Below are 13,792 nucleotides of genomic sequence, written 5' to 3' on the forward strand. Positions count from 1 at the left end.
CTTTTGTCCTGGACCCCTCAGGCAGACAAACTGGACAGGTCTTGGGACCTCTGCTCAGACTCAGAGTTTTAAATGCATGAAATACAATGTCTACAGTTGTAAAGGAAATGTATTACATTGAGATAATATTTAAATACAGTCGTCAGAATATATGATTTTGAAGATCATGGAACTCATTTCTTCACGAAGCCTTGCCCCAGGAGAAGGTGAGGTTCTTTGGGGCCAGGATAGTTTGAATTTGTCCAGTCTCCTCATCCCACAGCATGTGGCAAGTGTGTGGGTTGGGGTTGAGCTTTGGAGGAGAAGCAGTCATCCCCTTATTTTAACATGACAACTTTGGCAGGATCCTTCAAGATGTCTCTGGCTTCATCTAGCCCAGAAACCCCCTTCATTTGGCACAGTCTGGCTGCATCACCCAGAATGTCTCGATCCTAAGCTCAAGGACTCATCCCTGACCCATCTCTTTCTTTCCACAGATCATTGAAAAACAAGCCGGGCACAGTCGGAGCCGGGTGTTTCGAGAGGTAGAGACGTTGTATCAGTGTCAAGGCAACAAGTGAGTCTGAGAGGAGTCCGGCAGCTTCTTGGGGGTTCCTTCAGGGGAGTGGCTGCTTGGGACTTCTGACTTGCCCCCTCATCCCTATGGTTGGGTGGGGAGGGAGTGGGGTGAGGACAGCTTACAAAGCACTTGACTTTTGATCTTTAGTCCTGGAGGGTCCCTATGTACAGAGTGTTAACCTGTGGAAGTGACCTGTCCATAGTCTCCAGGCTTCTAAAGATCAGAGCCCAGGATCCAGTCTTGAGATTGTGACGGGCACATTGTGTGCCTATTGACTGGTGCTGCTGAGGTGCCCCCTTCCTCAACTTTATGAGTGAACCCAGTTACTGTTTTCAGTAGCAAGCCCACCCTTCAGAGAAGCCTCATCATGTAGTGGCTGCTCAGTGACCCTGAGCTGATCACTTCCTATCCTGAACCCTCAGGGCTCCTTATTGGTGGGAGTGGAAGGAGATAATGCTGGGCACCACCCTCCTGAATTATTGTGAGGGGAGAAGCTTTTTATGTCATGGGGCTCTAGAGTAATGAGAGGACCAGGATTGTTTTAGACTTGATGACCTCAGGTCTGTGGTGGGGCCAGTAGATTCTGTGCCTTTTTTCCTCAGACTTTGAAGAGCTCTGATTGTGGAATATTCTGTCGTGTGTGTGTGTGTGTATGTGTGTGTGTGTTGTAGGTCCTCTCCTAGAATCTGCTCTGTCCCTCTCCCAGGGCAGGGACCAGCTCTGGGCTCACGTGTTTCTACATCTGGGCTATTAGCACAATGCATTGTATATAGTAGGCACTTAATTATTGCTTGTTGAAATGAGGGCACCCTAAGAGGCCTCAGATTGCTGGCATGTCAACGGAAGAAACTTTTCTTTCTTTTTCTGGCTGACCTTTAGTGGAATGTGGGAGTGATCAATGGGTTGGGGGCAGGCTGGTGATGTCACCCCAGATACTGTGGCCTTATGCCTCCCTGCACTCAGTAAACTCCCCAACTCCCTGTTTCCTCCAGGATCCAGTTGATAAGCCCCGACTTGGCTCCCAGAGCCCTTCCTAAACCCAGTGCCTCCTGCCTTTCCCAGCTTCCTCTACCTTGTACCCTTACACACACTCTGGAAGCCCAGCCTCCCTTCCCCTTGCCCACGTCCTTCTCTATCCTGGGACCCCTCTCTCTCGGTCATCTCCAGGTGATCACACCTGTCTGCTGCTCCCACACAGCTCCCCAAGGCCAGGGCCCGAGTAGTCTGCGTGTTGCCTGCCTGCCACCTACTTGGCAGCCTGGTTAGTCATCCTCCTTAGCCTCCATTCTGGGCCCCCTGGAGGGGCCAGGGCTTCATTGGGACCTGGAGGCCAGGCTCTCTGTAGCTTCTTCCTTCAGTGTTAGAAGCTGGACTTGGTTTCACTCTAAGAAAAGACCAGAAAGAAAAGAAAGCCCCCCTGGGTGCCACTCCCCGCCCTGGAGTCCAGGCAGGTGGTAGGTCTCCCTGCTGAGCTACAAGACGACCTTGCTGGCAGAGCCTGTAATGCTGGGCAAATGGAGAGTGTTCACCGGGGAGCGCTACAAGTACCCACGCTGCAAAGCTCCCGCTCTTTCATTAAGCAGCACTTAGCAGTCGGGGGCTGGCGGTGCCCGCGTTCAGCCCCCAGTCTGTTTGACAGATGTTTCCATTTTCTCCAGGCCATGTAAATACTGCCCCGTGATTTATGGGAGAGGAGGAGGGCAAGTAATTATTTTATACTTGCCTCCAGGACACGCGCTACTCGTCCACGTTATTAACCGCAATTGCTTACCAGCGGCTGCTGTGGGTTTTCTGGGGTCTAATGTGACCGGGACTTTTTTATAACCCTACCTGGCGGATTTTAGGGCTGGGTTTGACAGCACGGGCTTGGTGGAAAAGCCCAAGGGGCACAACATTATGGAAAGCTAAGGTGACCTGGAGCCAGTATGGCCCTAGCTCCCAGAGCACAGCCATTCCAACTGGAGCTTGGATCCACAGCGGGGTGTCTTGTGGCCAAAAAGGAACGTCAATGCTGGTTCTCCCATCATGTCTTTCTTTTTTTCTTCCCTTTTAGGAACATTTTGGAGCTGATTGAATTTTTTGAAGATGATGCAAGATTTTACCTGGTCTTCGAGAAACTGCAAGGAGGTACTTAGTGCCCCTGCTGCCGCTGCTGTGGGCAGTGATGATCCGTCACCACTCCCAGAGTCCCCTAGACCGATTCTGGAATGAAAAGGATGAAGGACTTTAGAACTGCCCTTGATTTGGGAGAAGGGAAGCCGGGGGGAAGGAGGATAATTACCATTTGTGCAGCTTAAATGGCAGGCCGCTTGGCATTCTATAAGCACCTTTTCATTATAATAGGAATTGCATATAGATAAATTTAGTCATCAATTTACCAATCCCCCGCTTTGACAGATTCACCACTTAACAAAATTAATTATGAGGTGGGAGTTTCTGAATGCATTGGTTATACCAGAAACAATCACTGGAGGAGGGACTAGCTTAGGGCTTGGAGCCAAGGTGGAGTGGGACCAGCAGTGGGCCAACTGCCAGGAGGAAGCTGGTCCTTTGGCCCACCATCTGTCTGTGTGGGAGCAGCTCCCAGGAAGCCAGCTGCTTGCTTTCTCTCCCTGATGTTCCCTTCTGTCCCTCCTTAGTCTAAGCCCTTTGGGGTGTACCTGAGTGAGGACTTGCAGAGGTGAGGAGGGCTGCAGCCCCCCCAGAGACTCAGTCTTTGGGGGAAGCTCACTGACTTTGCTAGGAATTGGGCATAGACCCTTGACCTCATCTGCCTTGGGCCTGAGCCACCTGAACTGACCGTCCCAGGATCAGTAAGCTTGAAGGGTCCAACACTTGATAGAACTGCAAGGGTCCCTGAGTATTATTGAGGAAGCTGAGACCCTGACAGGGGAAGCTATTTACTGCTGTCACCCATAGGGGCCACTTCTACTAGAACAGGAACTGGCTCCCCACACAAACTGCTCACTGCCATCCCACGTGATCTGCAGTGGGTCTGGAAGACCCCTGGACTACCCTGCCAAAGGGGAAGACCTCAGGAGGGCAGAGACCAGCAAAGCTGACGTGGGATAAAGCCCAAACCAGCTCCACCAACCCGGGCAGACCCAGCATGCTTTCCTGCTGCTGTTTGTTGACCTTACTTTGTTGAATCCATCTGGGTAGAGATGGGGACACTCCCCCTTCTCCTCCTAGGAAGCTCATAGCATTGCCTGTGTGTGAGCCCATTTGGAGGTGGAGCTGATGAGGGTAGGGGTGCCCAGAGGTCTGATCCCAGCAGGTCCAGAGAAAGGCAGCCTGGACAGGGAGGGCCCTGGGGGTAGCAAGAGAGCTGTCTGTAGAGAGGCAGGTCTTAGCTTGACGCACTCATGGTGGCAGCTGTCATTGTAGGGGATGTCCAAAAGAAACCCAGAGTCCCTGGTTGGATGAGACATTTCTGAGATCCAGTTGGCCTCTGTCAGATTTGTGTAGGAGCTCCAGGCTTGGTCACTGTCTGTGGACAGAGACCTCTACCACCTTCAGCCTAGGAGCCTGGGCCATGGGCCCATTCCAGTGTGTGGGAACCCAGGAGAATCTGCCTTGGAGAACATTGATAGAGGGAGGTGGGGGAGAGGTTGTAAATGGACTTTTCCTCTCATACTGCCCTCCCAATCCTTTTCTCTTTGCCTTTAGAGTAAAGGAATCCTGGGGGGGAAAGAAAAGAAAAAATATCACAAATGGTGCATGTTTGCATCTCTCATCAGATGTTTCAGTGCTCTAAAGGGAAGTTCTCTGTGTCTGGGAGGTCAGCCCCTGCAGAGGGGGCCCCTCACCCCCAGGGGTCTCATGAGCCATAAGTAATCCCAGCCCCTTGAAATCCAAAGCACCTGGGTTCAGATCTTGTCAGTCACTTAATAGCTGTATCAACTGGGACATGCCATTTAATGTCTGCCTGCCTCAGTTTATCCATCTGTAAAGTGCTTGGCAATCCTTAACACATCCTAGAATTGCTAAGCTTTTGGTTTTTTTTTTTTTTAGTTTTTTCAAGGCAAACGGGGTTAAGTGGCTTGCCCAAGGCCACGCAGCTAGGTAATTATTAAGTGTCTGAGATCGGATTTGAACTCAGGTACTCCCAACTCCAGGGCCAGTGCTTTATCCACTATGCCACCTAGCTGCCCCTAAGCTCTTGTTATTAAAGTGGTTCCTGCCTCATTCTTCTTGAACCGAACTGAATGGTTTGTTGTTATCACATTGTTCCAAAGTCCTATTAATCCTCGGTAGATTGTGTTGTTTGATCATTGAATTGTTTGACAGACTGTTGTCTGACAAATTCCTTTTCTTGCATTCATTCGGTCCTCTTCTCTTTTGTGAAAGGCTCTATTTTGACCCACATCCAAAAGCGAAAGCATTTCAATGAAAGGGAAGCCAGCCGGGTGGTCCGGGACGTGTCCTCTGCCCTGCACTTCTTGCATACGAAAGGTGAGTGAGCCAGAGCTCTGGGCACACTTGCCTGGAGGCTCATCTTATTTGGGCCCCTCCAGACTAACTGCTTGGCAAATATTTTGAGTTTGATTGGTGATGTGGAGGTCAAAGCGAGGCCCAAGCTCTCTTCTTTCTCCCTCTTTCAGTTGAAGCTGTTTAAGCCATGCCTCTAACTGGGAGGTTTTCTACTGCTAGTGAAGTGAGGGTGGTATGTCGGTGGTTGTGAGACTGCTCATTCCTACTCCATGACCCCATGAGCAGCCCTCTGAGAGTAAGGTCTCTTGGGTAGCTGGCTCCCTGCTCACTTCCAGGAGCTGGGGCTATCATCTGCTCATTCATAAAAGATGACCTAACTAGGAGAAGTGGTACAATTGAGACTCTGGGCCTGGGTTTTCTCAGTCTTGTGGAACATGCCCCCTCACAGGCAGGGGGTGAGGAGTAATGTGTTCTGAGACCCTCTGTAAATGGGTATCAGAAGCTGAGGACTCCTTTTCAGCGAGCACACCTCCATCCTAAAGAGTAGGCTAGATTAAAATTGGCTGAGCTGTGTTGGCCTGTGTAGAATCTCCTTAGTTCTTGCACCTATTACAGACACAGTTGGGCTTGGACCAGCAGGAAAGAGCTTTCATTTAACATTTTTAGTTGTAAATTGGGTCTCATTCCCTTTGTCAACTTTAGCAGTAACAAAGGTTTTTGCCTACGGCCACTCTTGGGTGGCAGGTGTGTGTGTGGGGGGGTTGGGCTGGGGTGTGTCTGCTTGGAAGGATCACTGCGCCTGGGTTGTAGTGGTATTGGGAAAGAAGAGTTAGTGAGTCCATGAGCCCTGCTTCTGTTCTGTCTTTTCCTGAAGTTGGTTGTATAAGGACCCACTGAGGACTTTGGAGGGGAAAAGACCCCTTGAACTATAAACAATTTTCTCCTGTCCTGGGCTCAGTCAAGACAAAAGCCTTCACTGAAAGAAGGAAGCCAGGAGAATGCTGAGTTTGGTCTGGGCTGGAGGAGGGCAGCTTCCTGGGCCAGGCCCTGGGGGGGAGGGGGTGTCAAGGTCCTGTCCTCAGGGAAAGAAATAAGCATTAATTAAGTGCTTGCTGTATGCATTTGATCTTTACAATAACCCTGGGAGAGAGGAGTTCTCATCCTCATTTTACAGTTGGGAAACTGAGGCAAACAGAAGTTAAGTGACCTTTGTCCAAGGTCATACAACTAGGAACTATCTGAGATGGGATTTGAATTCAGGGCTTTCTGACTCCAGCCCATCTCTAGCCCATGACCTGCTCAGCTCCTTGGATTACGAGGCGGGAAAGTGCCTCTAATAATGACACATAAAAATCCCTGTTGTTGAATGATGGAGGAATGTCCAAGAGAGGTCCAGACCGAACTGTGCTGTGGCTCTTGGCCAGACTGTGTTTTTAGGGCTACACAGGTCTGCCGTGTGATATGTTACACATGGGTGCACATACCTATACACTTGTGCTTCTCCTCCCCTCAGACAATGTGGTGATTGGGGGTAGGATTTGCACCTGGGAGGATTCCAGGGAGTTGGGGGGGGGGTTCTGACATGTGGCATCTGTGATGAATGGCATAGACTCCATGGCTGAAGGCTGGGATGTGTTCAGGTAACACCTGCCTGACAAAGATTTACAACGACCGCTGTTGATTGCAAAAGTGGGTCACGCCTCCTGGAGATCCCTGGTGGAGGGGGCTGGGCTCCAGCCGGCTTCCAGGGGTGACTTGGGGGCCCAGGGGCGGGGATGGGGAGCTGCCAGGAGCCCCTGAATTCTTCTTCCCCCACCGCCAGCCTGCTCCATCACATGATCCTTGAAATGACTGAAAAACGATTGCCGACTGAACCTTGGAGCTTGATAAATAACTTTACTCTGCCAAGATGGATGAGGCCTCAATGGTCAGCCTGGAAACAAGGTCTGTACTTTGCAAATACCGGCCACGCTGCAGCAGAACCTCTGGGAAATCGGTGGAAGGCGGGCTGGTATCCAGTGGTTGTCGACGCTTCCAGGCCTGGGGTCCCTGGCCTGTCGCCTGGCCCTGGGAAGTTGTAGGCAAGGGGCACCATGACCACCTCTGGAAACATTAGCCGTAATGGGAAAGTACTTTCCCTTTTAGAGCTGCCAGTGGTTGCCCGGCTCCATTTGGGCAAATTGGAACTTGGTTGCTGTGGGTTTTCATTCAATTAGGTGACTTGGATGAAGTAACTCAACTCTGCAAAGCTTCCAGTTGGTGAAGGGCACTCACAGGTGTGCTGGGGGGAGGGGCTTGGGGGGTGGCATGTCAGGCGACTTTTGGAAAGAGATGGATTTCTGAAAAGTTGTGGCGCCCAGAGCCGGGCCTGTAGGAAGTTCTTTTTGAAATAGAAAATCCCAGGTTTCCAGTTGACTTCCATGACAGTGATGGCAAGCTGGCCCACCCTGGGCCTCTTGGCCCACTACCTCTGCTTTAGATCCTGCCAACCAATTGTATGATTTCATTTAACTTTTGTATGGGGAAACGTCAATCTCACCTGCCCTTTCTGCCCTGAAGAGGGAAGGAGACAGCATTGTGGCCTGTATTGGAGCTTCCTGGGGGCCTTTGTCAGCCTGGTAGCTAGGGGGTGCCCTGTTGCCAAGGACCACAGTTAGTAATGTGTGGTCACACACCAGTGGGGCCCTCAGGAAAGAAGGAGTCTTGGCTCTGTCCCCTTGAAGTACTCTCCAAGGACAGGAAGAGATCTCTCTGCCTCCCCCTAGATGGATCAGATTATCCCTTGGATGCCCCCCCCCCAGCAGCCAGTTTGTTCTGCAGCCAGAGGAGGGGGGAGAATTAGGCGAGCATTAGGAGACTTGTTAACACTTGGTCCAGTGGAAATTCAGGGCATCCTGTGTGGCGGAAAGCTTTTGTTGTGGCCACACAAGAAGAAATGAGCTACAGCAGTGCCAGTCCCCCTGAGACCTTCTAAATGAGGACCTAATTATGGCTGCGCTGCTGTTTGGAGCACCAGGGGCTCTGGGCTCTTTACTGCCCTCAGTTTGTCCTCCCTCTTGGCCACACTCAAAGGCGGATGGCTTGATGCCGGCTGACTGTTGAGGCCTGGTTTCTGCAGGCTCCCGAGTCAGCAGGGCCCTCCCTGTGGCCCCGCTTACTTCTGTCTCCTGCAGCTCGTTAATTTTTTAATGTACCATAATTGGGAATTAATCTGTGAGCAGCAATATTTGAAAAAAATTAATTGTGTGTGGAACATCTAATAATTGTATGCACTTTAACTATTTCTTTCCCTCCTTCATTTCAGGCATCGCTCACCGAGATCTGAAGCCAGAGAACATCTTGTGTGAATCTCCCTCTGAGGTACTTTGGGGTCCCTGAGAGGGTGGGGTGAGCCTGCCTGTGGCCATGTGACTGGAGCCCATGGTGTCCTTGAGTGTTTGTGTCCTTCTGGCTCATTCTTAGCAGTGGTCGGAGAGCTAGGTGGCTTGTTGAGTTTTCCTAATATATCTGATCTGCTGAGAATAAATGCTGCCTTTCTATACTCTGTCCAGAAAGGAAGTCTGAGTCTGGCATTGAAGCATTTTCTTGTGTGTTTATGGCCCAGGATATAGATAAGTCTAGGGGTCTATTATGGCCTAATGGAAAAAGCCCCTCCCTCACCAGAAGACCCCAGTTCCAGGCCTGTCTCTCATATTAGGTAGGTGACTATTGGTGTGGTGTCCCACCTCAGTTTCTTCATCTATGATATGGGGGTCATTCTACAGAATTACCTCCTTCTGGGGGTAGCTAGGTGGCACAGTGGATAGATCACCGGCCCTGGAGTCAGGAGGACCTGAGTTCAAATCCGACCTCAGACACTTAATAATTACCCAGCTGTGTGGCCTTGGACAAGCCACTTAACCCCATTGCCTTGCAAAAACCTTAAAAAAAAGAAAAGAAAAGAAAAGAATTACCTCCTTCCCAGGATCGAAAACCTCAAAGTGCTATTTAATTGCAATAGGAAAGAATGATAAATTGATGCCTATTTTTCTACTTAAGTCCTAGTTCCAAAGATTATTGCTTTCAATTCATGCCTGTAATTTAAAATTGAGAAAAAATCCAAATTGTAGAATTGCAGAACTGGATCAGACCTCCAAGGTCTGATTGGCTGAAGACTTTGTCAATAGGACAGATCCTGTCCCTAAGTGGTGCTTCAGCTTCTGCTTGAAGCCTCCAGGGATTGGGGATTCACCACCTCTCCAGGAAGCCCCTTCTGGTTTTAAGTGATTAACTAAGAGAATAAATATACAGATCCAGACCTCACTAATAGCTCACAAGAGCTAAGGCTTAAAACTTGAGATGAACCAGGAGATCTGCCCCAAGTCCCTCATTTTATGGGTGGATAAATGCAGCCCTAAGGAGGACTGAAGAACAGAACCCACTTTTGGCTCAGGCCTATTTCTTACTTGATGGAAGATTGCCCTTATTTTGAACTGAAATCTGTGTCCTTGCAGTTGTCACAGATGACTTCTCCTTTTGCCTTTTGGGGCCAGACAGAACAAGTCTGTTCTTCCTGCCACATGGCTTCCTGTCCAGGTTCCCACAAACCTTGAAGTCTTCTCTTCTCTTCTCCAGCCTAGACATCCCTGGTTCCTTCAGCTGGTCCTCCTGTAGCCTGATCTCCCAGGTGCCTTCCTAGGGATGCTTCACCTCATCTCTGGCCTTTTATGACTATGGTGTCCAGAGCTGACCCAGAAAGGGTCAGAGGACAATGAACCTCCTTTCTCCCTGGCTTCTCTCTTCTTTCAGTTAAGCCCAAGGTCCCACCTGTGTGTTGGACTTCCGCACCTTGACTTTGACTCATTTGTAGTCATTCACATTCCTAGCTGTGCCTCTCCTGTCTTGTATTTGTGAAGTCAGTTTTTTAAAACCTGTGTGCAAACCTTTACCTTTGTCATCTAATTCAGTTTGGACCATTGTGCTAGCCTGTAGTGACCTCTTTTTAAAAAAATAATGATTTAGGGGGCAGCTAGGTGGCGCAGTGGATAGAGCACCGGCCCAGGAATCAGGAGGACCTGAGTTCAAATGTGCCCTCAGACACTTAATAATTAGCCTAGCTGTGTGACCTTGGGCAAGTCACTTAATCCCATTGCCTTGTAAAAACAAACAAAAAATAATGATTTACTGATTTCTTTATTTTTTATATCACCAAAATTTCTCTCAACATTTCTTAATAGCTTTCCTTTTCCCTACTCCCAGAGATTCATTCCTCATAATAAATTTTTTTTTGTTTCTTTTGGTGAGGCAGTCAGGGTTAAGTGACTTGCCAGGGTCACACAGCTAGTAAGCATCAAATGTCTGAGACTGATAACAAGTGTTTTTTAAAGAAAAAGGGGAAGAAAAAAAAGAATCAGCAAAATCAGTCAGGACATCTTGAAATAAGAGCAGTACCCTTCCTCTTCATGGACCTTGCATTTCCCAAAAAGCTGGGACAAGAGGATTTTTTGTGTCCCTTCCTCATGGCCAGGTGTGATATTTGTCATTTTGCTGTCATTGAATAGACTTTTCCTGGTGCTACTTCATACATTCCAGCATTTTGCATCAAATTGTGTCAATTTTCCCAGGCTTCTTTGTTATCACATTTGTTTTCTCTTACAATCCAGTAAGAGTAAGATTCCATTAGATTACTGTTCCATACTTTGTTTAGCAATTCCCTAGTAGATCTGATCTACTCTGCTTCCAGTTGTTTGTTATTATCTAAAAGTACTACTTTAAATATTTTGGTGCATTTGAGGACTTTGTTCTTATCAATGACTTTGGGATTAATTGCCCAGTAATGAACCCTCTGGACATTTGGATCACTTTCTTTGTATAATTCAAATTGCTTCCCAAAATGATGGTGTTGATTCACAGCTCTACCAGCAATACACCTGTGTGCCTGTCTTCCCACAACCCCTTTCACATGGACTATTCCCATCTTTTGTCATCTTTGCCAATTTGCAACGTGTGAAATGAAATTCAGAATTGTTTTGATTTACTGGTGATTTGAAGCATTCTTGCATATGGTTGTTAATAGTTTGCTAATCTTTTGAGAATTGTTTTTTATATCTTTGATCACTTGTCTGTTGGACAACTCTTGTAGATCATTGGCAGTGGCAGTGTAGTTACCTGGGCCTTGTAACTTGAACACTTAAAGGGCGGCTAGGTGCACTCTCATTATCTTTATTTAACTTAGGTTTCATATTCCCCATTAGCCATTTTGTTTTGACCTTTCTGCTCAGAGTTCAAATCTGGTCTCAGACACTTACTAACTGTAATTCTGGACAGATCACTTGACCCTAGTTACCTTCAAAATAAATAAATAAATTCGCTACTAGACCTAAATCTTTAATTAAAAAAAGAAAAAAGAAAGAAAAGATTGTTCTCCTTGTAAGAAAAAAGAGATGTAGAATAAAAATTGAATAGTTCTTCCTGCTCTCCATTCTTTGTTATGCTACCTTGGGCACTGTTCCCTCGTAGGCCTCAGCTTCTCTGTAAACTGAGGGGATTGGCCTCAGGGCTCTAAGGTCTTCTCCTAGCTCTCAGGCTAGTATCCAATATTCATCCCAGCTGCTCCTCGAGCTGTGCTTGAGCCCTTCTTGGAGCCTTCTCTTGACTTTAGTGGAACAAGAATAGTATGTCATTCCCAGTTAGAGAACACCTTAAAGTTTTCAGTGTATTTCCCTCACAATAGTCTCCTCCCAATGGAGGACTCTTAACTCCATCGGATGAGGTTAAGTTCCTTGCCCAGGATCCCAGAGCTGATAAATGTTTTGAGGCATAATTAGAGACTGGGCCTTCTGCCTCCTTGCCAGTGCTCAGTGGACTTCCTGGATGGGTTTTCATCATCCTGTTGTCTTTAGCCTCCATTACTTGCCTTGGTTCTTGTCTTCTTTATAGGGCTTTGTTTGGAATATTTTGGCATGAATGACTTTTCAGTCAACCTTCCTTCCAACGACTTCCCTAAAAAATAAATCAGCCACCCATTAAACCAAGTAATGGGATCAAGTGATTGGAACCAACAGATTTTCACATTTAAAGTTTGCAGTTTCTCAACACAGGAAAGAGAAATGTTTCAACATCACGCCTCTGAAACCTGCAGCAGTCGTCCTATTGCATTGGATCTGAATTCTGTTGTCTTTTAGTGGTCTTCCTTTACATCATTAAGTACAAGGAAGCATTCATTAAGCATTCTTTGTTTCATCATCCGTTATGGCTGGAAGACAAGAGCCCTCCAAGGCTAGAGAGGAGCAACAAGGCTAGTCATCCAGGCTAGAAGTGGCCAAGCCAGACCATGAACTGAGGCCCTCCACCTCCAGATCCAGCACGTTTTCCCCCTACCATGCCAATCCTGCTTTTTGACTGAGTCATTCTCTCTTCCCAAAGATGTGACTTTTTAAAATCAGTGGGCAAAGTCAGTGCACATCCATACCCTTCTCTTGTGACAGTTCCCCATCTTCCTTCTCAAAATTATTACATGTTGTGTCATCAGAATTACATTCTTGTTGGTCATTTTTGGTTGGGGGATCCTGCCTTTCCTTTCTCTAAACCCTTGAAAAAAATCTGGTCTTCCAAGATGTAGGGAGGGTATGGGCCAGACTTTGCTAGGATTTCCTCTTTTTTGTGCCACACCCTCTGCAGCATCCTGGTTTGGGGGCATCCAATCCTGGCTTCCTCCAGAATCATCATCACCTTTCCCCTTCAGGAGCTACTAACTCCTTGCTGCTTAGGCTCAGATTCAGAACTGTTCTCCCTCTTCCCCCCTGACTTTTGAACCATGAAATTAAGAAAAGACTGGACATTGCAAGCTGTTGGACCCACCAGAAGTGCAGACAGCTCCACCTCTGTCACAATTGCATCCTGCCTTTGGGCAGAGCCAATCATCTGCCCCCACACAAGTATTATTTCTGATTTTCCTTCCATTGATCCTCTGCCTCTCAGTTCTCTACTAGTTTTTACCATCTTGGGTTTCTGGGTCTCCACCTAAGTCTCTCTTTTTTTTAATCCAGCTCTTTTGTCCCCTTTAAAGAAGGTTGACCTTTCCAGAGCCATGACAAGTTATGAATTCCATTCCACTAAATCTAAGTGCCTCCTCTAAGTGATCGTGTTTAGCTTCTTGGGTTAGCGTTGCTATAGCTCTACATTTGATTTCTCATCCCATTGTGGAATGGGCTCCTCCTTCTTGGAGGGGTCAGGCAAAGGCTGGGCAGTGGGACCATAGTCTACTGAACTTTAGGGGAGGGAATTCCTTTGGGATGTGGGTTGGACTGGATGGTGTCTTTCGTCTCTCACATACTATGAGTCTTTTTTATGTTGCAAAGGAAATCAATAGTGTAAATACTTTCAAGAGAGCTCCTTGTGGGAACTGAAAAGAAAGGCTCAGCTGAGGAGGCAGCAGTAAGAATATGTCCAATCCAGGGAGTGAAGGCACAATCGGGAAGTGGAGGTGTCACATCTAGGCCACTCTTCCCAGGAGTTGGGCAGTGAGAGGGAGGAGAGAATAAAATCAGAGGTGAATGATTGGAATGATCTGGAAAGAGCAATCCTATCCATGTTTGAGGAACCAGGGCCCCCAGAATGTGGGGATTAAAGGTTCATGAGCGAGAGGTGGCAATATCTGGATCCTGGCCCTGGAAGAGAGGAATCAAAGATGAGGTAGAATTGGCCTCAGTAACTAGTAAGGATGGCTTTTCCGGGGGAAGGTGTTGGTGCTGAGAATGGTGCTGGAGGAAGCTGGGATTGGATGGCATTCATCACAACAAGCTCTTCTGTCTCTTAACT

The 13,792-nt window shown here is 47.8% G+C and overlaps 1 protein-coding gene across 2 annotated transcripts in view; it reads left to right on the forward strand.

Annotated features, from left to right (window-relative positions):
- Positions 1 to 13,792, forward strand: part of MKNK1 (MAPK interacting serine/threonine kinase 1) — a 47,820-nt gene that overhangs the window by 23,235 nt on the left and 10,793 nt on the right. For both annotated transcript variants that reach the window (XM_074221518.1, XM_074221516.1), the window contains exons 5-8: positions 477 to 556; positions 2,613 to 2,686; positions 4,910 to 5,014; positions 8,298 to 8,353. In XM_074221518.1, coding sequence (XP_074077619.1) covers positions 477 to 556; positions 2,613 to 2,686; positions 4,910 to 5,014; positions 8,298 to 8,353 — 315 coding nt within the window. The remainder of the gene's footprint in view (positions 1 to 476; positions 557 to 2,612; positions 2,687 to 4,909; positions 5,015 to 8,297; positions 8,354 to 13,792) is intronic.

Source organism: Macrotis lagotis, chromosome 2 (assembly GCF_037893015.1).
Source record: "Macrotis lagotis isolate mMagLag1 chromosome 2, bilby.v1.9.chrom.fasta, whole genome shotgun sequence".
NCBI lineage: Eukaryota > Metazoa > Chordata > Mammalia > Peramelemorphia > Peramelidae > Macrotis > Macrotis lagotis.